Raw genomic sequence first — 26,999 nt, forward strand, 5'->3', positions numbered from 1 at the left:
AAGTTATAACAATTCCACAGACACGTCTGTCCTGCTGTTCTATATAGATGTATAAGGTATAACAACTCCAGAGACACGTCTGTCCTGCTGTTCTATATAGATGTTTAAGTTAGAACAACTCCACAGACATGTCTGTCCTGCTGTTCTATATAGATGTATAAGTTATAACAACTCCACAGACACGTCTGTCCTGCTGTTCTATATAGATGTATAAGTTATAACAGTTCCACAGACACGTCTGTCCTGCTGTTCTATATAGATGTATAAGTTATAACAGCTCCACAGACACGTCTGTCCTGCTGTTCTATATAGATGTAAGTTATAACAGCTCCACAGACACGTCTGTCCTGCTGTTCTATATAGATGTATAAGGTATAACAGCTCCACAGACACGTCTGTCCTGCTGTTCTATATAGATGTATAAGTTATAACAGTTCCACAGACACGTCTGTCCTGCTGTTCTATATAGATGTATAAGTTATAACAGCTCCACAGACACGTCTGTCCTGCTGTTCTATATAGATGTAAGTTATAACAGCTCCACAGACACGTCTGTCCTGCTGTTCTATATAGCTGTATAAGGTATAACAGTTCCACAGACACGTCTGTCCTGCTGTTCTATATGGATGTCTAAGTTATAACAGCTCAACATACACATGTCTGTCCTGCTGTTCTATCTAGATGTATAAGTTATAACAGCTCCGCAGACATGTCTGTCCTGCTGTTCTATATAGATGTATAAGTTATAACAATTCCACAGACACGTCTGTCCTGCTGTTCTATATAGATGTATAAGGTATAACAACTCCAGAGACACGTCTGTCCTGCTGTTCTATATAGATGTATAAGTTAGAACAACTCCAGAGACATGTCTGTCCTGCTGTTCTATATAGATGTATAAGTTATAACAACTCCACAGACACGTCTGTCCTGCTGTTCTATATAGATGTATAAGTTATAACAGTTCCACAGACACGTCTGTCCTGCTGTTCTATATAGATGTATAAGTTATAACAGCTCCACAGACACGTCTGTCCTGCTGTTCTATATAGATGTTTAAGTTAGAACAGCTCCACAGACACGTCTGTCCTGCTGTTCTATATAGATGTATAAGGTATAACAGCTCCACAGACACGTCTGTCCTGCTGTTCTATATAGATGTATAAGTTATAACAGTTCCACAGACACGTCTGTCCTGCTGTTCTATATAGATGTATAAGTTATAACAGCTCCACAGACACGTCTGTCCTGCTGTCCTATATAGATGTAAGTTATAACAGCTCCACAGACACGTCTGTCCTGCTGTTCTATATAGCTGTATAAGGTATAACAGTTCCACAGACACGTCTGTCCTGCTGTTCTATATGGATGTCTAAGTTATAACAGCTCAACATACACATGTCTGTCCTGCTGTTCTATCTAGATGTATAAGTTATAACAGCTCCGCAGACATGTCTGTCCTGCTGTTCTATATAGATGTATAAGTTATAACTGCTCCACAGATGCATGTCTATCCTGCTGTTCTATATACGTAGATGTATAAGTTGTAACAACTCCAGAGACACGTCTGTCCTGCTGTTTTATATAGCTGTGTAAGTTATAACAGCTCCACAGACACTTCTGTCCTGCTGTTCTATATACTAGATATATAAGTTATAACAGCTCCACAGACACATGTCTATCCTGCTGTTCTATATAGATGTATAAGTTATAACAGCTCCACAGACACGTCTGTCCTGCTGTTCTATATAGATGTATAAGTTATAACAGCTCCACAGACACAAGTCTGTCCTGCTGTTTTATATAGATGTATAAGTTATAACAGCTCCATGGTCACATGTCTGCTGCTGTTCTATATAGATGTATAAGTTATAAATGCTCCACAGACATGTCTGTGCTGCTGTTCTATATAGATGTATACGTTATAACAGCTCCACAGACACGTCCATCCTGCTGTTCTATATAGATGTATAAGTTACAACAGCTCCACAGACATGTCTGTGCTGCTGTTCTATATATATGTATACGTTATAACAGCTCCACAGACACGTCTGTCCTGCTGTTCTATATAGCTGTATAAGGTAGAACAGTTCCACAGACACGTCTGTCCTGCTGCTCTATATAGATGTATAAGTTATAACAGCTCCACAGACACAAGTCTGTCCTGCTGTTTTATATAGATGTATAAGTTATAACAGCTCCATGGTCACATGTCTGCTGCTGTTCTATATAGATGTATAAGTTATAAATGCTCCACAGACATGTCTGTGCTGCTGTTCTATATAGATGTATACGTTATAACAGCTCCACAGACACGTCCATCCTGCTGTTCTATATAGATGTATAAGTTACAACAGCTCCACAGACATGTCTGTGCTGCTGTTCTATATATATGTATACGTTATAACAGCTCCACAGACACGTCTGTCCTGCTGTTCTATATAGCTGTATAAGGTAGAACAGTTCCACAGACACGTCTGTCCTGCTGTTCTATATGGATCTATAAGTTATAACAGCTCAACATACACATGTCTGTCCTGCTGTTCTATATAGATGTATAAGTTATAACAACTCCAGAGACACGTCTGTCCTGCTGTTCTATATAGCTGTATAAGGTATAACAGTTCCACAGACACGTCTGTCCTGCTGTTCTATATGGATGTCTAAGTTATAACAGCTCAACATACACATCTCTGTCCTGCTGTTCTATCTAGATGTATAAGTTATAACTGCTCCGCAGACATGTCTGTCCTGCTGTTCTATATAGATGTATAAGTTATAACTGCTCCACAGATGCATGTCTATCCTGCTGTTCTATATACGTAGATGTATAAGTTGTAACAACTCCAGAGACACGTCTGTCCTGCTGTTTTATATAGCTGTGTAAGTTATAACAGCTCCACAGACACTTCTTTCCTGCTGTTCTATATACTAGATATATAAGTTATAACAGCTACACAGACACATGTCTATCCTGCTGTTCTATATAGATGTATAAGTTATAACAGCTCCACAGACACGTCTGTCCTGCTGTTCTATATAGATGTATAAGTTATAACAGCTCCACAGACACAAGTCTGTCCTGCTGTTTTATATAGATGTATAAGTTATAACAGCTCCATGGTCACATGTCTGCTGCTGTTCTATATAGATGTATAAGTTATAAATGCTCCACAGACATGTCTGTGCTGCTGTTCTATATAGATGTATACGTTATAACAGCTCCACAGACACATCCATCCTGCTGTTCTATATAGATGTATAAGTTACAACAGCTCCACAGACATGTCTGTGCTGCTGTTCTATATATATGTATACGTTATAACAGCTCCACAGACACGTCCATCCTGCTGTTCTATATAGATGTATAAGTTATAACAGCTCCACAGAAACAAGTCTGTGCTGCTGTTCTATATATATGTATACATTATAACAGCTCCACAGACACGTCCATCCTGCTGTTCTATATAGATATAGAAGTTATAACAGCTCCACAGACACAAGTCTGTTCTGCTGTTCTATATAGATGTATAAGTTATAACAGCTCCACAGACACGTCTGTCCTGCTGTTCTATATAGACGTATAAGTTATAACAGCTCCACAGACACACGTCTGTGCTGCTGTTTATATAGATGTATAAGTCATGACAGCTCCACAGACACAAGTCTGTGCTGCTGTTCTATATAGTTGTATACATTATAACAGCGCCACAGACACATGTCTGTGCTGCTGTTCTATATACACTACCGTTCAAAAGTTTGGGATCACCCAAACAATTTCGTGTTTTCCATGAAAAGTCACACTTATTCACCACCATATGTTGTGAAATGAATAGAAAATAGAGTCACGACATTGACAAGGTTAGAAATAATGATTTGTATTTGAAATAAGATTTTTTTTTACATCAAACTTTGCTTTCGTCAAAGAATCCTCCATTTGCAGCAATTACAGCATTGCAGACCTTTGGCATTCTAGCTGTTAATTTGTTGAGGTAATCTGGAGAAATTGCACCCCACGCTTCCAGAAGCAGCTCCCACAAGTTGGATTGGTTGGATGGGCACTTCTTTGAGCAGATTGAGTTTCTGGAGCATCACATTTGTGGGGTCAATTAAACGCTCAAAATGGCCAGAAAAAGAGAACTTTCATCTGAAACTCGACAGTCTATTCTTGTTCTTAGAAATGAAGGCTATTCCATGCGAGAAATTGCTAAGAAATTGAAGATTTCCTACACCGGTGTGTACTACTCCCTTCAGAGGACAGCACAAACAGGCTCTAACAGGTACTATTTAATGAAGATGCCAGTTGGGGACCTGTGAGGCGTCTGTTTCTCAAACTAGAGACTCTAATGTATTTATCTTCTTGCTCAGTTGTGCAACGCGGCCTCCCACTTCTTTTTCTACTCTGGTTAGAGCCTGTTTGTGCTGTCCTCTGAAGGGAGTAGTACACACCGGTGTAGGAAATCTTCAATTTCTTAGCAATTTCTCGCATGGAATAGCCTTCATTTCTAAGAACAAGAATAGACTGTCGAGTTTCAAATGAAAGTTCTCTTTTTCTGGCCATTTTGAGTGTTTAATTGACCCCACAAATGTGATGCTCCAGAAACTCAATCTGCTCAAAGAAGTGCCCATCCAACCAATCCAACTTGTGGGAGCTGCTTCTGGAAGCGTGGGGTGCAATTTCTCCAGATTACCTCAACAAATTAACAGCTAGAATGCCAAAGGTCTGCAATGCTGTAATTGCTGCAAATGGAGGATTCTTTGACGAAAGCAAAGTTTGATGTAAAAAAAATCTTATTTCAAATACAAATCATTATTTCTAACTTTGTCAATGTCTTGACTCTATTTTCTATTCATTTCACAACATATGGTGGTGAATAAGTGTGACTTTTCATGGAAAACACAAAGTTGTTTGGGTGATCCCAAACTTTTGAACGGTAGTGTAGATGTATGAGTTATAACAGGATTATCAAGCAAGTAAAGCTGAATCAGTTCATCTGGACACAACATTGATTGACAGATACGTTTCATCACTCATCTAAAGGCCCTGCCAAGCCAGGCCAGCTGTCGGCCAATATTGAGCCGTCGGTGAGCATCTTTGTTCCTAGTTTTTGTGGTTTGTCCCACACTGTCGGCACTAGTCAGACCCCTGCCGGCAACTTTTCAGCCAATGCAGGATGTTGTGTCGGCGGAGCCCGTCGGTGAGAGAAAACACTCTGATGGCTGTTCAGCTTGGCGAATCAGGGCCGTCGGCTGTAGTCTTTGCGGTGTGTTCAAGTGCTACTTTTTGGCCCAGATGGCAGGTGACGTGAGGCAACGCAACAGTCGGCCTTCATCGCTGCTAGTTGGTTTGGTGTGTCTGGGCCCTAAGCTTCAGTGTAAACTGACTGCAGGTGTCCCCATCCTTATAAACTATACAGTCACTACAGGTGTCCCCACCCTTATAAACAATACAGTGACTGCATGTGTCCCCACCCTTATAAACAATACAGTGACTACAGGTGTCCTCACCCTTATTAACAATACAGTGACTACAGGTGTCCCCACCCTAAAAGCAATACAGTGACTGCAGCTGTCCCCACCCTTATAATCCATACAGTGACTACAGGTGTTCCCACCCTTATAAACAATACAGTGACTGCAGCTGTCCCCACCCTTATAATCCATACAGTGACTACAGCTGTCCCCACCCTTATAATCCATACAGTGACTACAGGTGTTCCCACCCTTATAAACAATACAGTGACTACAGGTGTTCCCACCCTTATAAACAATACAATAACTGCAGGTGTCCCCACCCTTATAAACAATACAGTAAATGCAGGTGTCCCCACCCTTATAAACAATACAGTGACTGCAGTTGCAGTTATACAGTTGCATAATGACCGAAACCAGCGATCAGTTTCATGTGCAAATATGATGTGACCATTAACTAGAGCTACAGTGACCATGTGTATTCTTCACGTGTGTACTCTTCAGATGTGTACTCTTCACGAAATGTACTATTCACATGTGTACTCTTCACAGAGGACTGGGGAATGTGTGCAATCACAGCATTGTAAGGTGGTGACACATTACATTACATTGCATTACAGTCATTTAGCCGACACTTTTATCCAAAGTGACTTACAATAAGTGCATTTAACGTAGGAAATCAGGAGATCAACTAGTCATCAGAGGTCATAAGTGCATCTAAACAAGCACCTAAGAGCAAAACCAGTGCTAAAGTAAAAGTGCAAGAAAGAGATTTTTTTCTTTTTTTTTAATGAGTGAATACAATAAGTGCTAAGAACAAGTAACAGGGTAGTAGTTCTTAAAGAGGTGAGTTTTCAACCTGCGCCGAAAGATGGGCAGTGACTCTGCTGTCCTGACATCAGTGGGGAGTTCATTCCACAACTGTGGGGCCAGGACAGAAAAGAGTCGTGACCGAGTCGATTGGCAGCAAGGGCCTCTGAGCGACGGGGCAAACAGGCGCCCTGAGGCAGCAGAGCGAAGTGGTCGGGCGGGGGTGTAGGACTTGACCATGGCCTGGAGATAGGAAGGCGCTGTTCCTTTCACTGCCCGGTAGGCTAGCACCAGAGTTAAACTGGATGCGAGCAGCTACTGGGAGCCAGTGTAGGGACATGAGAAGGGGAGTTGTGTGGGAGAACTTAGGGCGGTTGAACACAGGACGAGCTGCAGCTTTCTGAACAAGCTCCAGAGGTCTGGTGGCTGACGCTGGGGCGCCAGCAAGGAGGGAGTTGCCGTAGTCCAGCCGTGAGATGACCAGAGCCTGGATGAGCACCTGTGCCATCTCATCAGTGAGGAATGGGCGAATCCTCTTGATGTTATAGAGGAGAAATCTGCAGGAACAAGCAACCGATGCAACGTTTGCAGCAAACGACAGCTGGTCATCCAGGATCAAACGCAGATTCCTCACAGTCCGAGTTGGCGTCACCACGGTGTTGTCAATGGTGATGGCCAGGTCTCGGTGTGGGCAACCTTTCCCCGGGAGGAACATCAGCTCTGTCTTGTCCAGATTGAGCTTCAGGTGGTGTGTCGCTATCCACTCCGAGATGACAGTCAAGCACGCAGCAAAGCGTGTCTCTACCTGTGTGTCAGAGGGAGGAAAGGACAAGATCAGCTGGGTGTCATCGGCATAACAATGGTAAGCGAAGTCATGCGAGCGAATAACAGAACCCAGGGATGTCGTGTACAGGGAGAAAAGGAGAGGACCCAGAACCAAACCCTGTGGAATGCCTGTAGTCAGTCTGTGAGGCTCCGACACAGATCCCTTCCATGTCACCTGGTAGGAGCGACCCGTCAGGTAGGTTGCAAACATTGAGAGTGCAGAGCCTGTGACATCCAGCCCCTCGAGGGTAAAGAGGAGGAACTGGTGGTTCACTTTGTCGAACGCAGCTGACAGGTCCAGGAGTATCAGGACAGAGGAGAGAGAGTTTGCTCTCGCAGAGTGCAGTGATTCCGTCACTGCAAGGAGGGCTGTCTCTGTTGAGTGACCCACCCTGAACCCAGACTGGTTGGGGTCCAGGAGGTTGTTCTGGTGGAGGTACAAAGAAAGTTGGTTAAAGACAGCACGTTCGAAAGTTTTGGATAGAAAGGGTAGAAGGGAAACTGGTCTGTAGTTTTTGAAATCAGAGGGGTTAAGTGATGGTTTCTTGAGAAGAGGGGTGACTCTAGCAGTCTTGAAGGCAGATGGAAAGCATTCTGCCTGGAGGGAGGTGTTGACGAGATGGGTTAGATAGGGAAGGAGTTCAGGTGCTATAGACTGAAGAAGAGGGGAGGGGATCGGGTCAAGGGAGCATGTGGTGGGGCGACTGGATGTCATGAGGTTTAGAACCTCGTCGGGGGAGAGGGGAGCAAGGTGGGATAGGGTGGGACGTGGAGAGGTGAATGAGGGTGCAGAGGGTGGGATAGTGCAAGCAGCACTAACTGGGTGGTGAGAAAAGGAGGATCTGATGTCATTTACCTTCTTGTCAAAGAAGTTAGCGAAGTCATCAGGGAGAAGGGAGGAAGTAGGAGGAGGAGGTGGGGGTTGAAGAAGTGTAGAGAAGGTTTCAAAGAGTTTCTTAGGATTAGAGGCAGAGGATAGGATATTAGAGCGATAGAGGGCAGCCTTAACAGCAGAAAGGGAGGAGGCAAAAGTGGAAAGAAGAGACTGGAAGTTGAGAAGGTCCTCTGGGAGTTTGCCTTTTCTCCATTTGCGCTCTGCCACTCTCAGGCTCCGTCTGTCAGTACATACTGAGTCGGTCAGCCAAGGGGCAGGTGGAGTTGGGCATGCAGGCCTGGAGGTGAGGGGACAGAGATTGTCCAGAGAAGAGGAGAGGGTAGAGAGAAGAAGATCAGTAGCAGTGTCAGGGGGTAGGAGAGAGAAAGATTCAGGTGTAGGGAGGATAGAGGTAACAGAGGAAGAAAGATCAGTGGCGGAGAGAGAGCGGAGGTGTCTACGGGTGGAAACCATGTGGGTAGGGGAAGGGGCTGAGGGGGGGTGAAGAGAGGGAGAGAGAGTAGAACATGAAATAGTGGTCAGAGAGCTGGAAGGGAGTAACAGAGAGATTGGAAATAGGACAGTGTCTTGTAAGGATAAGGTCCAGCTGGTTGCGGGCCTTGTGGGTAGGAGGAGAGGGTGAGAGTTGAAGGTCAAAGGAGGAGAGGAAAGAGAGAAGAGGATCTAGCTTGTTAGTGTGGATGTTGAAGACACCGAGAAGGATAAGTGCAGAGTCATCAACAGGGAAGTGCGAGACAAGTGTGTCAAGCTCCTCCAGAAACTCACCAAGGGGGCCTGGTGGGCGGTACACAACCACGATGGTGAGTTTGACTGGATAAGAGACAGTAACAGCATGAAATTCAAAAGAGGGTGGAGAAAATTGTGGAATGGAAACGAGAGTATTTCCATTTCAGGGAGATCAGCAGGCCAGTACCACCACCCCGCCTCCCAGCTCTGGGAGTGTGAGAAAAAGAGTACGCATTCAGACAGAGCTGCGGGTGTGGTAGTGTTTTCTGGCATGATCCAGGTCTCAGTTAGAGCAAGAAAGTTGAGGGAGAGCAAGGATACGTAGCCTGAGATAAACTCAGCTTTCGGCACCGCAGACTGGCAATTCCAGAGCTCTCCCGTCACCACTTGCTCAACGTGAGTGGAGAGAGTGGGATAGATGAGATTGGTAGGGTCACAGTGCCTAGGACTGACCCAACGTCGATGCCAGCCCCGGGAAGAGGAAAGGACAGGAATGCGAAGGAAACACATAGTCTATACTAGGTACACACAATACAGATGACTGACCGGATCTAAAAAGAGCAGTCCGTGCTTGACGAAGTGACACATGTACTCAGGTAGGGCTGCACCATTATGGCCAAAGTGATAATCATGATTATTTTGATTGATATTGAGATCACGATTATTTATCATGATTATTCATTGATTTTAGGGACAACATATTTTTATGACCTTCCAAATTTAAATAAACTGCACTGCTTTAACTTCCATGTTGTGCTACATTCCTGCTTATTAACAAATCTTTCTATCAAAATAAGACAAGGTTCTTATTTACCTGAATTCAGTGCATCTCTTAGAAGCAACATATAAATACAATGGTACCCAAAATATAGGCTAACTAAAAATAAATATGCTATCACATAATACAACCAAATGAAAACAATTCAGGCCTGTGCAGAAAAGGCAGTAATATGGTGTTTACAGGTTTTTGGCAAGAAAGACCAGCCTGTCGACATTTTCTGGCTTGAGAGATGAGTGAAGGCAGGTCACTACATTTCCCCCAGTGCTAAAGACCCTCTCTGAAGGGGAACTTGTGGCCGGAATGCACAAGTACTGTTTTGCCAGTTTTGAGGGTCGTGGGTAGAGTGAGTCTCTGGTGTTCCCTCTACCAGTGCAGCGGGTCCTCCTCACTGTCAAGGTTGCCTAGTTGTAGGTAAGATTGTAGCTCAAAGGCTGTAGCTTGTTGTTCCTGGTGGGGTCTTGGTGTGGTTCCCTCAGCGGTCTTGAAGAAATTCCCCTAGGTCTTCTTTTTCCTTGAAGTGGGTGCATCCTCAGGAGTCGCAATGCAGGGGTCAGTTGGGCCCATCTCCTTGAAAAGAGTATGGCAAATAAAATATGAATACCAAATTCAATCTAATTAATCATATTTAACATCCACATCCAGAAAGTAGATAACAGCACATTACAGCACTTGCAATAATTACTACTACCATGCCCGCAGGCGCAGTCCTCGCCATCTCAGAAGTCAGTCTGGGTTGGATTAGTGCAGCACTGTCCTCACTGATGTATCTCAGTTTAAACCATGGATCAAGAGCAGAGGCCATGTCAAGCAGCTCTTGTGTCAGAGGATCATTGTATCTTTCATCCAGGTAGCTCAGGATTTTGGTCTTGGTGGTGCAATCTGGATCATCATCCTTCACTTCCAGGATAGAGGAGCTGAAAAGGTGGAGGACTGGCTTTACAAAGGAGAAACTGACATACTTTCCATTGGAAAGCACATCAGTAAACGCAGTCAGAGGGTGGCGGGATTTGTTAATGGCTTCCAAGACATCAGTGTCCTGCCATCTGGGGATAAGGTGTCGGGCCTTTCTGTCAGTGGACAAGACATGAGCAATGGCCTTCTGCTGCTCCGGGACTCTTTCTATCGTGGCCTGCCTCGACCCCCACCTTGTGGGGCACTCCGTCTTCAGTGCATGCTCTGGAAACGTCAGGTCCCTTTGTGCCTCTGCTACCTCCTTTTTATACCTCCAGCTGTAGAAGAAACTGCTCACCAGCTGTTTGCAAAGACCCACTGCGCAGTCAATCCGAGGATCTGTCAGTGCATTCCCTAAGAAAGAACATGAGAGATTCATATGTAAAATTAAAGACACAATAAAACATCTGCTTCAATAGACATTTGATTAACAATCCCATCATATTAGTGATATATTACTATTGTTATTAAAGTATTCACTCACATATTAACCCAATCAGCACAGATTACATACAATTAATCTTCACAGATTACACAAAATATTTAAATTAATTACTTGCACTTTTTTCTTTTTAAAAAAAAAAAAAATCCTGCTACTCACCTATTGCTAGATGGAGCCCGTGGCCAAAGCACTGGAGCCTCATCCATTTATTCTGAGAAGCTGCCTTCACAGCGTTTGAGCTGTTGTCTGTTGTAATGCAGACAAGTCTCTCCTCCTGCAGGCTCCAGGAGGCCATCGCTGCCCTCAGTCCCTGGGCAATGGATTCTCCTGTGTGGTCTTGTGGGAAAAAGGACGTTTGCAAGCATCGACTTTAAAATCTGCATCGATGTAATGAATTGTCAGGCTCAAGTGCAGCTCTGTTGTTCTGCTGGACCATAGGTCAGTAGTAGTCACACAGTACTTGACAGCAGTGACATCCCTGTCTATTTCCCCTCGACGTTTTGCATACAGCATAGGTAATGCCACTTTGGAACAATAGTTCAAACAAAAGCCTTCAATGCTCTCAGTGTTTATTGGATACACATCTTTGGCCAAAGGGAATGCGACTGCATTGGTTATTTCAGTCTGTCTTTGAGAGCTGGATGGATACGGTGACGAGCTGTACAAGGTTGCTGTTATGGATGTCTGAGTTGACGTTGGACAGGGACGGGGATTCAGTGAGCTAACGTTAGCAATGTTACTCTTCTTGGCCTTCATGCATTCATCGTACTGCAGTTTGTGGTGTTTTTTCAGGTGATTAAAAAGATTAGTTGTGTTGCTTTGTGGCGCACACACACTTCTACGGCACTCTTTGCCTATGACTTGTTCTTGGTTGACATCACTTGTCCTAAATCCAAAATATTTCCAAACTAGGGATGATGGTCCGTTTCGAGGGACTAGCTCTTCGCCTTCTGCTCCAGACATTAGATATTCGTTTGGCCCTTCTTGTCTACTCTGGACTGCAGCCACAACAACTAGAACATTTCTGCACAGGCTGCCGCTGCAGAGTTGGTGCTTCAAGGGAGCAGCTGTGGTTGGTTGGGCAGTTAGTTTAGGAAGTGCTTGATTTGATATACAGCGGAGCATTCCATGAGCAGAGCACACATTTTAAATGTCAATAACACAGTCGATCATGTTCATTTAATTGTGGGAAGCAAAAATTGTGGGAAGCCAAAATCGTGATCGCGATTAATATTTGATTACTTGTTCAGCCCTACTCTTAGGCTCCCCTCCCCAGTTCAGGGATGGTCATTCCCTCTTCACAAAGATGGCCTCTTTGACTCCCCGTTCAAACCATTGTTCCTCCCTATCAAGGATGTGCACATCCTCATCCCTGAAAAAGTGGCCACTGACCTGTAGATTGTGGAGTCCTGGCCTGTAGATGATGTAGACTGTGGAGTCCTGGTCTGTAAATGGTGTAGACTGTAGAGTCCTGGCCTGTAGATGGTGTAGACTGTGGAGTCCTGGGCTGTAGGTGGTGTAGACTGAGGAGTCCTGGTCTGACATGTTAGCTCTCCTGTGTTGTGTCTTCCTCTTGGCCAGCGTTTGTTTGGTTTCCCCAATGTACAAGTCACGGCAATCCTCCTGGCACTTAACAGCTACACTATATTGCTCTGTTTGTGCTGGGGACCCGATCCTTGGGGTGGACCAACTTCTGGCACAGTGTGTTTTGGAGTTTGAAAGCAACTGAGACATGGTGTTTTGAAAATCCGCATCTCAGCTTTTCCGACACTCCTGCCACATACAGAATCACCACTGGTTTACTCTGAGACAGCTGTCGTCCTTCTCCGCTCTTCGATCGGCTGGTGCACTGTTTGGGTGTCTTCCTGGCTTTGACAAACGCCCAGTTAGGATTACAACACTTAACCAGGGCCTGGCTAATGTGGGATTTCTCCCCTTCCCCGGCCGCTGTGTCGGTGGGGATGCTGTCAGCTTGGTCGTCCAGCGTCCTGATGACTCCTAGTTTGTGCTCCAGTGGATGATGAGAGTCAAACCTGAAATACTCATCAGTATGTGTTGGTTTATGGTAAAAATCAACAATCAAATGTCCCCCATCACCAACTGCAGTTTCACAGTTTACAAGGCTTCCCAAATCCTCTGTGAATAGTACACATGACCATAGAAATTGTAGTTAATGGTCACACCCACATTTGCACATGAAAGGGATCGTTGGTTTCAGTCGTTAGACACTGTATTGTTTATAAGGGTGGGGGCACCTGCAGTCACTGTATTGTTTATAAGGGTGGGGGTACCTGCAGTCACTGTATTGTTTATAAGGGTGGGGTTACCTGCAGTCACTGCATTGTTTAAGGGGTGGGGACACCTGCAGTCACTGTATTGTTTAAAAGGGTGGGGACACCTACAGTCACTGTATTGTTTATAAGGGTGGGTGGGGATACCTGCAGTCACTGTATTGTTTATAAGGATGGGGACACCTGCAGTCACTGTATTGTTTATAAGGGTGGGGATACCTGCAGTCACTGTATTGTTTATAAGGGTGGGCACACCTGCAGTCGCTGCATTGTTTAAAAGGGTGGGGACACCGGCAGTCACTGTATTGTTTATAAGGGTGGGGACACCTGCAGTCACTGCATTGTTTAAAAAGGTGGGGACACCTGCAGTCAGCTGAGACTGAAGAGGTCACTAAGGGCCTTGGCACACTAGGCTGACGGTCAGCCGATGGCCAATGTTGGGCCATCGGTGAGCGTCTGTGACCCTAGTTTTTGCGGTGTGTCCTGCGCCGTTGGCACTAGTTGGACCCCTTTTGGCAGCATGCTGATTTGTCGGTGAGAGAGATCACTCTGATTGGCTGTTCAACTTAGCGAATCAGTGCAGAATGTACATGCTATTTGGCCATGGGCTGTAGTCTTTGTGGTGTGTTCAAGTGCTACTTTTTGGCCGAGATGGCAGGCGACGCTGCAGTCGGCTTCTGTCGCCGCTAGTCAGTTTGGTGTGTCTGGGCCCTTACATGAGCGATGACACGTTTGTGTGTCAGTAAACGTCGTGTCCAGATGAACTGTTCATCCTTCTTTCTTTGGTTTTTTTCCCTGCACTATTGAGCATGCATCAAGACAGACACTGATAATCCTTTCCTTTGCAGTCCAGCACAACAGTGTGTTGTTGTGTTGTACTGCAAAGCTAGGACAGACATACAGCGTGAAATAAAATGGACAGATAGCTGTCGCATCACTGAGCCATGTGACCCTTTTTTTACACCTGTTGATATTGACGTAGTTGTAGCAGACCAACACTAATTGAGTGTGTGTGGGCATCTGCTAAAAGAATGGATGCACAAGTGTGTGTTGTGTGTGTGTGTATGCGTGGTTTAGTCAGATTATGTTCATATGTTCTGGCAGTGGGTTCCTGACTAGGTACCAGTGGAAGAAGAACAAGAGAGCTTGACACAGGCGTCTCTTCTCCCTGTCTCGATGCTGATTGTCCTGTGCTCTTCCCCGCCAGGCGGAACGATGAAGTCACCCATATTAAGATTCAGAACTCCGGGGACTACTATGATCTGTACGGAGGGGAGAAGTTTGCTACGCTGGCGGAGCTAGTGCAGTACTACACTGAGCAGCATGATCTCCTGCGTGAGAGGAGCGGCCATGTCATCGAGCTCCACTACCCACTCAACTGCAAGGACCCCACCTCCGAGAGGTCAGGACAACATCGCAAAGCATTAATGCCCATTTAATATGCAAACATAATCGAACAAATGTGTATGCAGACATGTACACACAAGCACTATGTAGATACACACTACAGCAGGGGGGGGGGGTAACATGATCCAGAAGATGCCAGGATGGGTGATGGCTCCTGTTCTGGTTAACCAGTGGAGTCTTCTGAGAATCCTGAGTAGTAGAATCAGGTGTGTAGCTGCTTGGTTGGAACAAAAGCCTATACCCAAACCAGCCCTTTCTAGACCATGTTGCCCACCCCTGTGCTGGTGTGTACAGCACAGCGCTACAACCTGAAATAAAAGAGGCACAAGTGCAGCTTCTTTAACTGGGCAACAGCACTGCTGAGTAACTAACCCATGTACTGCTGGCATCCAGCACCTGCACCATATCCCCCGCACCACCTTAAGATAAACAGACTTGCACATCACACCAACTTAAACTGTAAACATTGTGGTCTATTTAATTATTCATTCTATTTTTCTACTATCTTTTTATCTCGTTTATCTTGCTGTGTGTTTTGTGTGTTGACAGAGCAGTGTCTGAACATACTGGGCGAGTAAAGAAGTCTGATTCAGCCACACAGACATACACACATGCTAATGAAAGCACGACGTAGACACAGATGAGCACCAAGTAACAAAAAAGCTGTACTCCTCTGCACACGTACTTATCTAGTTATACATGCTCTCAAACCTGTGCACTCGCACAGACACACATCACAGCCGCATAAACTGAGACATTGAAGCGTCCGGGTGGCGTGGCAGTCTATTCCCTTGCCTACCAACACGGGGATCATCTGTTCGAATCCCCGTGGTACCTCCGGCTTGGTCGGGCATCTCTACAGACACAATTGGCCGTGTCTGCGGGTGGGAAGCCGGATGTGGGTATGTGTCCTGGTTGCTGCACTAGCGCCTCCTCTGGTCGGTCGGGGCGCCTGTTCAGGGGGGAGAGGGAACTGGGGGGAATAGCATGATCCTCTCACATGCTACGTCCCCCTGGTGAAACTCCTCACTGTCAGGTGAAAAGAAGCAGCTGGTGACTCCACATGTATGGAAGGAGGCATGTGGTAGTCTGCAGCCCACCCCGGATCAGCGGAGGGGGTGGAGCAGCGACCGGGACGGCTCGGAAGAGTGGGGTAATTGCCCAATTGAAATTGGGAGAAAAAGAGAGCAAAATCCCAAAATAAATAAATAAATGAACTGAGACATCATCAAAAATAGTCGTTGGTAATTTTCTTTCTGTTTATACGAATCAGTACAAGCCAACGTCCTGGCAGCAGCAACAGGTAGTAGTCACAGATAGTATTTACAGATAGTACTTAGAGGTAGTATTCACAGGTAGTATTTACAGATAGTACTTACAGGTAGTATTCACAGATAGTATTTACAGGTAGTATTCACAGGTAGTATTTACAGATAGTACTTACAGATAGTATTTACAGATAGTACTTACAGGTAGTATTCACAGATAGTATTTACAGATAGTACTTACAGATAGTATTTACAGATAGTACTTACAGGTAGTATTTACAGATAGTATTTACAGGTAGTATTTACAGATAGTACTTACAGATAGTATTCACAGAGAGTATTTACAGATAGTACTTACAGGTAGTATTTACAGATAGCATTTTCACATAGTACTTACAGATAGTATTCACAGATAGTATTTACAGGTTGTACAAAAGCTTCATGGAACATGTTGGTCAGCAGCTGCCTATATTCATCTACCGCTTCTCTCTGATGTCGGTACTGCACAACACAATCACAGTTGTGTTCTGTCGTCTGGGTTTGTGTGGGTTTTTCATGCTGCAGCCTCCTACACGATATTTGCTGACTATACGCACAGGAAAGAACAGCAATATACAGCCTCTTGATTATATAGTATATGTTTGTGTGTGTGTGTGTGTGTGTGTGTGTGAGAGTGAGTGAGTGAGTGAGTCTATGCAGAAAAACGTCAGAGCCACACTTTATTTCACACTGTTAAAATGCAAGACTACTGGATGATGCATGGCAGTGTTATTCATTTGTAGTGGTATGTAGACATTACTGGATTTAAGTGCTTTTAATAATGAATATATAAATTAAGGGCTAAACAGACAATAGCTTTGAGAAAGTATTACTTTGTCTAGGTCTTGAGGTAAGTCAGTTGGCAGTGTATTTTATTTTTGATTCACAACAAACGCATAACAACTTGGCTCAACTCTGCATCTCCTGTAAGCCAACCTTTCTGTGAAAATGTGATATATATATATATACACACACACACACACACATACACACACACAAATATATATAAATTTCACACGATATTTTCTGTCTTACTCAAGGTGGTACCATGGGCACCTTTCTGGGAGAGATGCTGAGAAACTGCTCATGGACAAGGGCAAGCCAGGAAGCTTCCTGGTGAGGGAGAGCCAGAGTAAACCAGGCGACTTTGTACTTTCTGTCCTCACCATTGAAGAGAAGCATGAGAATGTGGACCGCAAAACAAAAGTCACACACGTCATGATTCGTTATCAGGTGAGATAAACTAAACACAGGCCCCATGTTCGCTCTGCAGAACTAGCAAGCTGCTGTGTCTTAAGCAGTTCAGGGTCAGAATTTGATTTATTGACCATGTAGGTTTGCACTACATGGAATGTGACTCTGGTTTTGTGGCTCTCTCAGTGTACTTAACATAGAATAACAACACTACAACACAACAGTCTTCACATACGTATATACACAAGGACTGACATACAGGTGAAATAAGAGGTGATAAAGTGCAATGGTGCAGAGAATATATCAGAGATGCTGAAATACATGTTAGCAGCTTACTGACATACATGCCTGAGGTACATGGACATGACAGAGTGTACCGGTATACGTACTATGTACAGTACAGTATATACAACATGTACAGTACAGTATATACATGTACAGTATAGTATATACAACATGTACAGTACAGTATATACAACATGGTTGGATTTATTGACAGTGTTAAGTGTTCATTTGAGTGACAGCCTGCAGAAAGAAACTTTTTATATCTGGTTGTTTTGGGGGGTACAGTGCTCTGTAGCACCTACCAGAGGGAGCAGTTGGAACAGGTTGTGACCAGGGTGTGATGGGTCTGCAGTGATGTTGCCTGACCGTTTCCTGAGTCTGGAGGTGTATAAGTCCTGAATGGAGGGCAGGTTGGCACCAATGATTTTCTCTGCAGACTTAACTGTCTGTTGTGGTCTGTCCCTGTCCTGTTTGGTGGCCGATCCAAACCAGACAGCGATGGATGTGCAGAGGATAGACTGGATTATTGCAGTGTTGAACTGAATCAGCAGTTCCTGAAGCAGGTTGAACTTCTTGAGCTGGTGGAGAAAGTACAGCCTCTGCTGTGCCTTTTTGATGATTGTGTCTATGTTGGATGCCCACTTAGGTTCTGGGAGATTGTGGAATTCAGAAATCTGTAGGTTTTCACTGCAGACACTGTGCTGTTGAGTATGGTGAGGGGGGCAATGTTGGGGGACTCCTGCTGAAGTCCACTGTCATTTCCACTGTTTTGAGTGTGTTCAACTCCAGGTTGTTATGGCTGCACCAGAGGGCCAGCGGATCAACCTCCCATCTATATGCAGACTCGTCACCATCCCAGATTAGGCCAATGATGGTTGTGTCGTCCACAAAATTCAGGAGTTTAACAGACAGGTCTCCTGAGGTTCAGTCATTTGTGTAGAGGGAGAAGAGTTGAGGGGAGAGCACACATCCCTGGGGGGGAACCAGTGCTGATTGTCCGGGTGCTGAATGTGATTTTCCCCAGCCTCATCTGCCGCCTCCTGTTTGTCGGGAAGTTTTTAATCCACAGGCAGATGGGGGCTGGTACAGTGAGCTGGGTGAGTTTTGAGTGGAGGATATTTGGGATGATGGTGTTGAATGCTGAGATGACGTCCACAGACAGGACCCTTACGTATGTCCCTGGGGAGTCAAGGTTTTGGAAGATGTAGTGCAATCCCATGTTGACTGCGTCCTCCACTGACCTGTTTGCTCGGTAGGCAAACTGCAGGGGGTTGAGCCATTGGCCTGTGATTTCCTTCAGGTGGGCCAGCATCAGTCTCTCAAAGATTTCATGACCACAGATGTTAGGGCAATGGGCCTGTAGTCATTTGTGATATGGGGTTTCTTGGGAGCTGGGGTGATCATTGAGTGCTTGAAGCAGGAGGGGACCTCACACAGCTCCAGTGATCTGTTGAAGATCAGTGTGAAAATGGGGGCCAGCTGGTCAATACAGACTTTCAGAAAGGAGGGTGACACACCATCCGGGCCTGGAGCCTTGCTGGTCTTCTGTCTCTGGAAGAGCTGGCGCACGTCGGTGGGGAGGGGAGAGTGACTGGCAGGAAGTGCAGTTGGTTGTGTGTTGTGGCCAGAGAGGGTGAGGGGTGTGAAAGTGTGCTGATCAAGCCTGCAGTTAAACCCATTTAGGTCATCAGCCAGTTGATGGTTCCCTGCAGTGTGAGGGGATGGTCTCCTGTAGTTGGTCATGTCTTTCAAACCTCTCCAGACTGATGATGGGTCGTTGGCAGAAAACCTGTTTTTTAACTTTTTAGAGTAGCACCTTTTTGCCACTCTGATCTCCTTTGTGAGTTTATTTCTGGCTTTGTTGTACTGGATCCTACCTCCAGTCCTGTAGGCTTCTTCTTTGACCTGATGGAGCTGCCTGAGTTTTGCTGTGAACCAGGGCTTATTGTTGTTGAAGATACAGAAAGTTTTGGTGGGCATACACGTCGTCACAAAAGCTGATGTAAAAGGTCACAGTGTCTGTAAGTTTGTCCAGATCTGTAGATGCAGCCTCAGAAACAGTCCAGTCAGTGCAGTTGAGGCAGGCCTGGAGCTCCAGTTTTGACCATTGGTCCATTTCCTCACAGTTTTAACCACAGGCTTTGCAGATTTTAGTCTCTGCCTGTAGGTTGGGATGAGATGAATCAGACAGTGATCAGAGAGGTCCAGGGCCGCACGGGGGACAGAGTGATAGGCGTCCTTTAATATTGTGCGTCAATGACCCAGAGTGTTTTTGTCCCTGGTGGGACATTTAACATGCTGTATTTTGGCAGGTCGTGGCTGAGGTTTGCTTTGTTAAAATCTCCAAGGATAATGAGTAGGGAGTCTGGATATTTGTGATCCATGTTTGTAATTTGATCAGCCAGGTGATTTAACGCCTCTTTAACAAAGGCCTGGGGTGGATATAGACCAGAATAAATGATGACAGTTCTCTTGGTGAATAGAATGGTTCACAGTCAATGAAAAAGATCTCTAAGTGAAGGCTGCATGATTTCTTCAACTCTGTGACATCCATACACCAACCTTCATTTATGTAGAAGCATATGCCTGCCCCCCCCCCCCCCCATAGCTCCGTTTCATGATCCGCTCGGAGGAGTTGGACCTGTGGCAGATGAAGTGTACTGTCCAGTTTATGCTCACTAAGCCAGGTTTCAGCGAGACACAGGGTGGCAGATCTGGAAAAGTCCGATTTTTTTCCATTTAGAAGCAGCAAGTTCATCTTGTTGGCCAGAGGGCGTACATTCGGCAGGTGGATTGACGGGAGCGCAGTTCTGAATCCTTGCTGTCGCAGTTTAACAAGCGCTCTGGCTCACTTACCCCTTCGGCGTAGTCCGCACAGGGCTGTACCAGCCAAAAGCTCAGCAAGACTTTCGTTAAAATTTTCAGTTAAAGTCAGTAAAAAAGTCTGTCCAGTTTATCCAATGGACAATTGGAGGCTTAGATCAGTGGGAGTGTGGGCACTCACACTGATCACAGCGGCGAAGAACTTTGATCACAGCAGGGAAGAACTTTGATCACGGCAGGGAGGAACTTTGATCACGGCAGGGAAGAACTTTGATCACAGCAGGGAAGAACTTTGATCACAGCAGGGAGGAACTTTGATCACAGCAGGGAAGAACTTTGATCACAGCAGGGAGGAACTTTGATCACAGCAGGGAAGAACTTTGATCACAGCAGGGAAGAACTTTTGATCACAGCAGGGAAGAACTTTTGATCACAGCAGGGAAGAACTTTGATCACAGCAGGGAAGAACCCACTGTGATCAGTGAGTGGGTGCTGGAAACTAAACAAATAAACAGAAACAAAAAGTACAAGAGAGCGCAGAACCGAGAAAACTGTCCGTGGCACATCTTGTAAGAATTCTTGTAATGTAGTTTTACATTTACCATTAAGTAAAGGTTAGTTTTAAGGAATTCATTATGCATTTTTGTAGTTTTAGTAGTAGTAGTAGTCATTTTAATACTCTACAGACTTTGAGTGTTATTGAACTAGCTAGCGAGCAAGAAAAGTCAGCATCAGGATTAACTGACTATTGCTTTCTTATCTCAAGGAGGACGGCAAGTATGATGTGGGTGGGGGTGAGAGGTTTGACACGCTATCTGACTTGGTGGAGCACTACAAGAAGAACCCCATGGTGGAGAAGAGTGGTATAGTGGTGCACCTCAAACAGGTTTGGGAGAAAATGTTCATGATAGCCCTTTTTCTTAGGGTAGTCCTTAATTTCATTTCAGTAAGCTTTTCGATCCAACTCCTACCTCAGACATGTTTTATTGGTGCACACTGCTATGCAGATTTCAACTGATTTGATGTTTTGCTCCTTCAGGTAAGATATTTTAATCCATCTAATGTCTCTGTTCTGTTTTGACAACGGCAGCCCTTTAACACTACAAGGATCAATGCAGCCAACATAGAAAGCAGGGTACGAGAGCTCAACAAAGTCGCAGACAACTCTGAGAAGCCAAAACAAGGATTCTGGGAAGAATTTGAGGTTTGTTTCTGCCAGAAACAGTATGATTCACATCAGCACTGTGCTCAAATGTTGGAATTTTCTCTTATGATTTGTCATCTGGGAATTCCACTTATTGTAGATGCTCAGTTTAACAATGTGATGGCCCAAGTCTCAGCTAGATGGAACATGACAGTGGGTTTTGTTCAGTCTTGCTGCGCTAGTTTTTAACAATTGTTCTTTCAATTCCTTCAAAGAAAGTAAGATTCTAGTATTATGTTCACCTTGGTTAGGAAACTTTATAGTCATTTGAAAGTTTCAGGGAATATTCCATAAGTTTTAAAAGAAAGTTTCAATGTGTCTGCTATAAACCCTCCATGCTCTGTCTTAAATGACAGGATGAAGTTTCTTGTTCTGAATCAGGGGCCTTTGAATAATTTGCACTGCCAAGATGACATAACATTTAAGTTTTTAAAAAACCTTTTTTTCAGATTTGTTTTGTCTTTTATGCGTTATGTGTACAATTTCAGATTGTACTGTCTTTGTGTTTTTTATATCAAGTTTTCGCTCTTGGCAAGCAGACTTGAGCTTTTTAACTCTGTAAGCCAGTGTGCTGATGAGGCTCAATACTGTATATGTTTATAGTCAGAGTGTATGGTATATGCAGACAGGCTATGGCATATATAATTTGGAAATCCAGCTAAGACTATAAGATCAGAATTATGTAACATGAGTCAAACTGGAAACTTGAGCCTGGTTTTGTACTGAAACAGAAGTGTTGTGCATATGGATGCTACATTAACTCAACATCTTGCCCTTCCTAAGTACAGATGTCATGCTTTCCAAAAGAATTGAGGCTTCAAGGCAGAATAAAACCGTCATCTGACATGGTTGTATGTTAGGGGAACCTGACTGGACACGCTTGGCTATATGGAAAAGGTTTCAGGACTGATGCCTGCTGCTTTGAAAAACTTCAATTTTGGATCCTATGAGAGTGAACAGGACATCTGTAATGTTGGAAAACAAATGTGCTGGAGACGAGTGAGTTAGTGTTTCTCATTCAGTAGTCACTCAATAGACACTCAATAGCCAGGCAGCACTGTCAAGTGCAGCTTCCATCTTATCAAACGTAACTCCATTAGAATAACATTTACATTTTCTCATTCATCACACTTTTAAGTATCTTCCAAGAGGCAGCAATTTAGCACCTACAGGCATCCAATAGCACGAACTGGTAATCTTATCCTAGGTAAGAGTCGCATTGCGTCATGACATGACATGACATGTCAGCTGTCGTTAGTGTAAGTGTGCAACAGATGGGTCACCAATAGAGACGTGATTAAGGGGAATGTAAATAACAAGTTAATTGAACAGTAGCACAGCTCAGTATGGCAGACCAGACATGATAGCCAGCAGGTCGTGTCTTGCACAGTAGGCATGTTACCAAAAGTGAAGCAAACAATGCTGGTATGGGGTTCAATTTACACAATAGTCGTACAATGCTGGGTATCAGTGTATGTGTAAAGCCTCCTACAGACTGTGTAATGGGGCCGTCTCAGATGAAAGATGACTAAAGGTGGCGATATTTTGGCTGTGGCTCCAAACCGGTGGTCCTATGTCGCACTGTGAGACAGGTTCAAAGACGGCCGTTATTCCGGTCTTGCAACCAAAGACAACCTGGGACAAAAGTCTGATGGTGTCAGAAATGTAGGATGACCATTTCACAATGTGACTGCTGCTAACACCTATGTCTACTAACAACCAATAGATATGCAGCACGAAATGATGCACTGATCAACGCCACACACAATCTTTGCTGGCGCTAAACACAAACACACACACTGTTAGCATCTGTGACCCAAATGCCATGGACTCAACAAAACGAGCAACAAAACGAGCTGCGGCGACTATTGAAAGGACTCGATTCCTGCTTGGCGTCATGTTGCTCTGCCAGCGGTGTAGGTTGATGACGCGCTGATGCAGCACGCACGCTGATGACGTTTTTGTGGACTTACGTTGTAGCCTGCGATTCAATAGTGTTGTCATCGTACAGTCTACATACATCAGTCATCTACAGTGCTGTTGTGTTTTGTTGTTCTTGCCCTTTTGTATATGTTTAAGTGAGAGAAAACTGCTGGCGTTGTGTGTGGCTGCCGCTTCTCCCTCTCGTAGCCCCCCTACCCATCCATCCCCGTATGTCTGTGTTGTGTTTGTCTGTTGTCTTGTTTCGCCTGTTTATTGTAAAGCCACTTTGAGTGTTAGAAAAGTACTATATATAAGTCTGATTTATAATATATATATATATATAAGACTGATTTATTATTATTATTATTGTTATTATTATTATTATATAAGTCTGATCTATTATTGTTATTATTATATATACAAACCCCAATTCCAATGAAGTTGGGACGTTGTGTAAAACATGAATAAAAACAGAATACAATGATTTGCAAATCCTTTTCGATCTATATTCAATAGAATACACTACAAAGACAAGATATTTAATGTTCTAACTGATAAACTTTATTGTTTTTTGCAAATATTCACTCATTTTGAATTTGATGCCTACAACACGTTCCAAAGAAGCTGGGACAGGGGCAACAAAAGACTGGGAAAGTTGAGGAATGCTCAAAAAACACCTGTCTGGAACATTCCACAGGTGAACAGGTTAGTTGGAAACGGGAGTGTCATGATTGGGTATAAAAGGAGCATCCCGAAAGGCTCAGTCGTTCACAAGCAAGGATGGGGCCAGGTTCACCACTTTGTGAACAACTGCGTGAGCAAATAGTCCAACAGTTTCAGAACAACGTTTCTCAACGTACAACTGCAAGGAATTTAGGGATTTCATCATCTCCAGTCCATAATATCCTCACAAGATTCAGAGAATCCGGAGAAATCTCTGCACGTAAGCGGCAAGGCCGAAAACCAACACTGAATGCCCTTGACCTTCGACCCCTCAGGCGCCACATTTCACATTGTTTTTGGAAATCCTGGACGTCGTGTCCTCCGGACTAAAGAGGAAAGGGACCATCCAGATTGTTATCGGTGCAAAGTCCAAAAGCCAGCATCTGTGATGGTATGGGGGTGTGTTAGTGCCCATGGCATCATGGGTAACTTGCACATCTGTGAAGGCACCATTAATGCTGAAAGGTACGTACAGGTTTTGGAGCAACATATGCTGCCATCCAAGTGACGTCTTTTTCAGGGACGTCCCTGCTTATTTCAGCAAGACAATGCCAAGCCACGTTCTGCACGTGTTACACCAGCGGGGCTTCGTAGTAAGAGTTCTGGTACTGGACTGGCCTGCCTGCAGTCCAGACCTGTCTCCCATTGAACATGTGTGGCGCATTATGAAGCGCAAAATATGACAACAGAGACCCCGGACTGTTGAGCAACTGAAGTCGTACATCAAGCAAGAATGGGAAAGAAGTCCACCTAAAAAGCTTCAACAGTTAGTGTCCTCAGTTCCCAAACGCTTGTTGAGTGTTGTTAAAAGGAAAGGTGGTGTAACACAGTGGTGAACATGTCCCTGTCCCAGCTTCTTTGGAACGTGTTGCAGGCATCAAATTCAAAATGAGTGAATATTTGCACAAAAAAAAAACCCAGTAAAGTTTATCAGTTTGAACATTAAATATCTTGTCTTTGTAGTGTATTCAATTGAATATAGGTGGAAAACGATTTGCAAATCATTGTATTCTGTTTTTATTTACGTTTTACACAACGCCTCAACTTCATTGGAATTGGGGTTTGTAAGTCTGATTTATTATTATTATCAAACTTGATGTGGTACCAAGTTTATTGGCTCCATATCACACAGTGTGGCTTGCAATAAACTCGTAGGACTGCTGAAATCACACAGTCTGTAAGAGGCTTTAGATAGTATGTGTGTTCTTGTAGTTCGGATATGTGTTTTTGTCTTTGTGTTGCACTGCTGTTTGCTGGGGGAACCGATATGTTATGAAATGGAATGACAAATAAAGTGTTCCTGATTCCTGACCAGTGTAGCAGTCGTGGTTTGAGATCTTTTATGGCTTAAGGTTGGCCTGTTTTTTGCATTTGGTTTATATTGTCATGGTTTAAGTTCTTTATCGGGGGATTTACAACAGAAATGTCTTGAAATGATTTAGTGTTGCATGGTGCAAAGGTTCTTTCAGAGGCATTGAATAAGTATTGGTTTAAATGGAGCGTGTTTCTTCTGCGTTGTCCATATGCTTTTTCAGATATCTTACCAATCGGAAAAAGATTATGTCACTGGATTATTCATTGACAGTCAACTTGAGAAAAATCGACTGGAAAATAAAATTACCATGCTGAAAACCACGCTGCAGGTTACAGTGAGAGTTCTAAAAGTGTGAGTAACAGCACTACGGTGAAAACTGCTGGAGATGAGGTCCGCCTAACTAAGTATTGATCTACATCGACTTCCTCTTGGTTCGGTTGAAGGTTGCAGTGAAGGTCTGATAAAGATTGGGTTAAAAATTGCAGCGATACTTGTAGAATATATAATTCCACTTGTATTGGCACAGTTTTTTGTTGGAAAATGCTTTTCCTTGAACTCTTAATCCTAAAATCTGATTTTTCTTTTCTATGTCAGCTCTCCCCTGCTACCATCTTTCATCTGCTCTCCTCTACCAGGTGCTCCAGCAGCAGGAATGCAAATTGCTGTACCCCAGGAAAGAAGGCCAGAGGCCCGAGAACAAGAGCAAAAACAGATACAAGAACATCCTCCCCTGTGAGTCCATCAGCCTACTTTTCTGTTTCCTCAGCTTTCAGTGGAAATACTTTCACCAATAATTAGAGTGCACAGAAACCGCAGCAGAGCATCTACATGTGGATCCACCTGTAGTCATACACAGCATCCTGTTTAAGTCATACACAGCCTCCTGTTTAAGTCATACACAGTATACTGTTTAAGTCATACACAGCATCCTGTTTTAAGTCATATACAGCATCCTGTTTTAAGTCATATGCAGCATACTATTTTAAGTAATATACAGCATCCTGTTTTAAGTCATATTTAGCACCCTGTTTAAGTCATATGCAGCATCCTGTTTTAAGTCATATACAGCATCCTGTTTTAAGTCATATAAAATATGCTCTTTAAGTCATACACAGCGTCCTGTTTGTCATACACAGCGTCCTGTTTAAGTCATACACAGCATCCTGTTTAAGTCATACACACCATCCGGTTTTAAGTCATACACGGCATCCTGTTTTAAGTCATACAAAGCATCCTGTTTTAAGTCATACACAGCGTCCTGTTTAAGTCATACACAGCATCCTATTTAAGTCATACACAGCATCCTGTTTAAGTCATACACAACATCCTGTTTTAAGTCATACACCGAGTCCTGTTAGAAGTCATACACAGCATCCTGTTTAAGTCATATACAGCATCCTGTTTAAGTCATACACAGTGTCCTGTTTAAGTCATACACAACATCCTGTTTAAGTCATATACAGCATCCTGTTTTAAGTCATATACAGCATGCTGTTTTAAGTCATACACAGCATCCTGTCTTAAGTCATACACAGCATCCTGTTTTAAGTCATACACAGCGTCCTGTTTTAAGTCATATACAGCAAGCTGTTTGAAACATACACTCACCGGCCACTTTATTAGGC

General features: G+C 44.0%; 1 protein-coding gene across 2 annotated transcripts in view; it reads left to right on the top strand.

The window, feature by feature from the left end:
- ptpn11b (protein tyrosine phosphatase non-receptor type 11b) overlaps window positions 1-26,999 on the top strand; it is a 223,313-nt gene that overhangs the window by 57,862 nt on the left and 138,452 nt on the right. For both annotated transcript variants that reach the window (XM_056272912.1, XM_056272913.1), the window contains exons 3-7: window positions 14,401-14,595; window positions 16,948-17,140; window positions 20,976-21,095; window positions 21,300-21,413; window positions 26,010-26,106. In XM_056272912.1, coding sequence (XP_056128887.1) covers window positions 14,401-14,595; window positions 16,948-17,140; window positions 20,976-21,095; window positions 21,300-21,413; window positions 26,010-26,106 — 719 coding nt within the window. The remainder of the gene's footprint in view (window positions 1-14,400; window positions 14,596-16,947; window positions 17,141-20,975; window positions 21,096-21,299; window positions 21,414-26,009; window positions 26,107-26,999) is intronic.

Source organism: Lampris incognitus, chromosome 2, assembly GCF_029633865.1.
Source record: "Lampris incognitus isolate fLamInc1 chromosome 2, fLamInc1.hap2, whole genome shotgun sequence".
Classification (NCBI taxonomy): domain Eukaryota; kingdom Metazoa; phylum Chordata; class Actinopteri; order Lampriformes; family Lampridae; genus Lampris; species Lampris incognitus.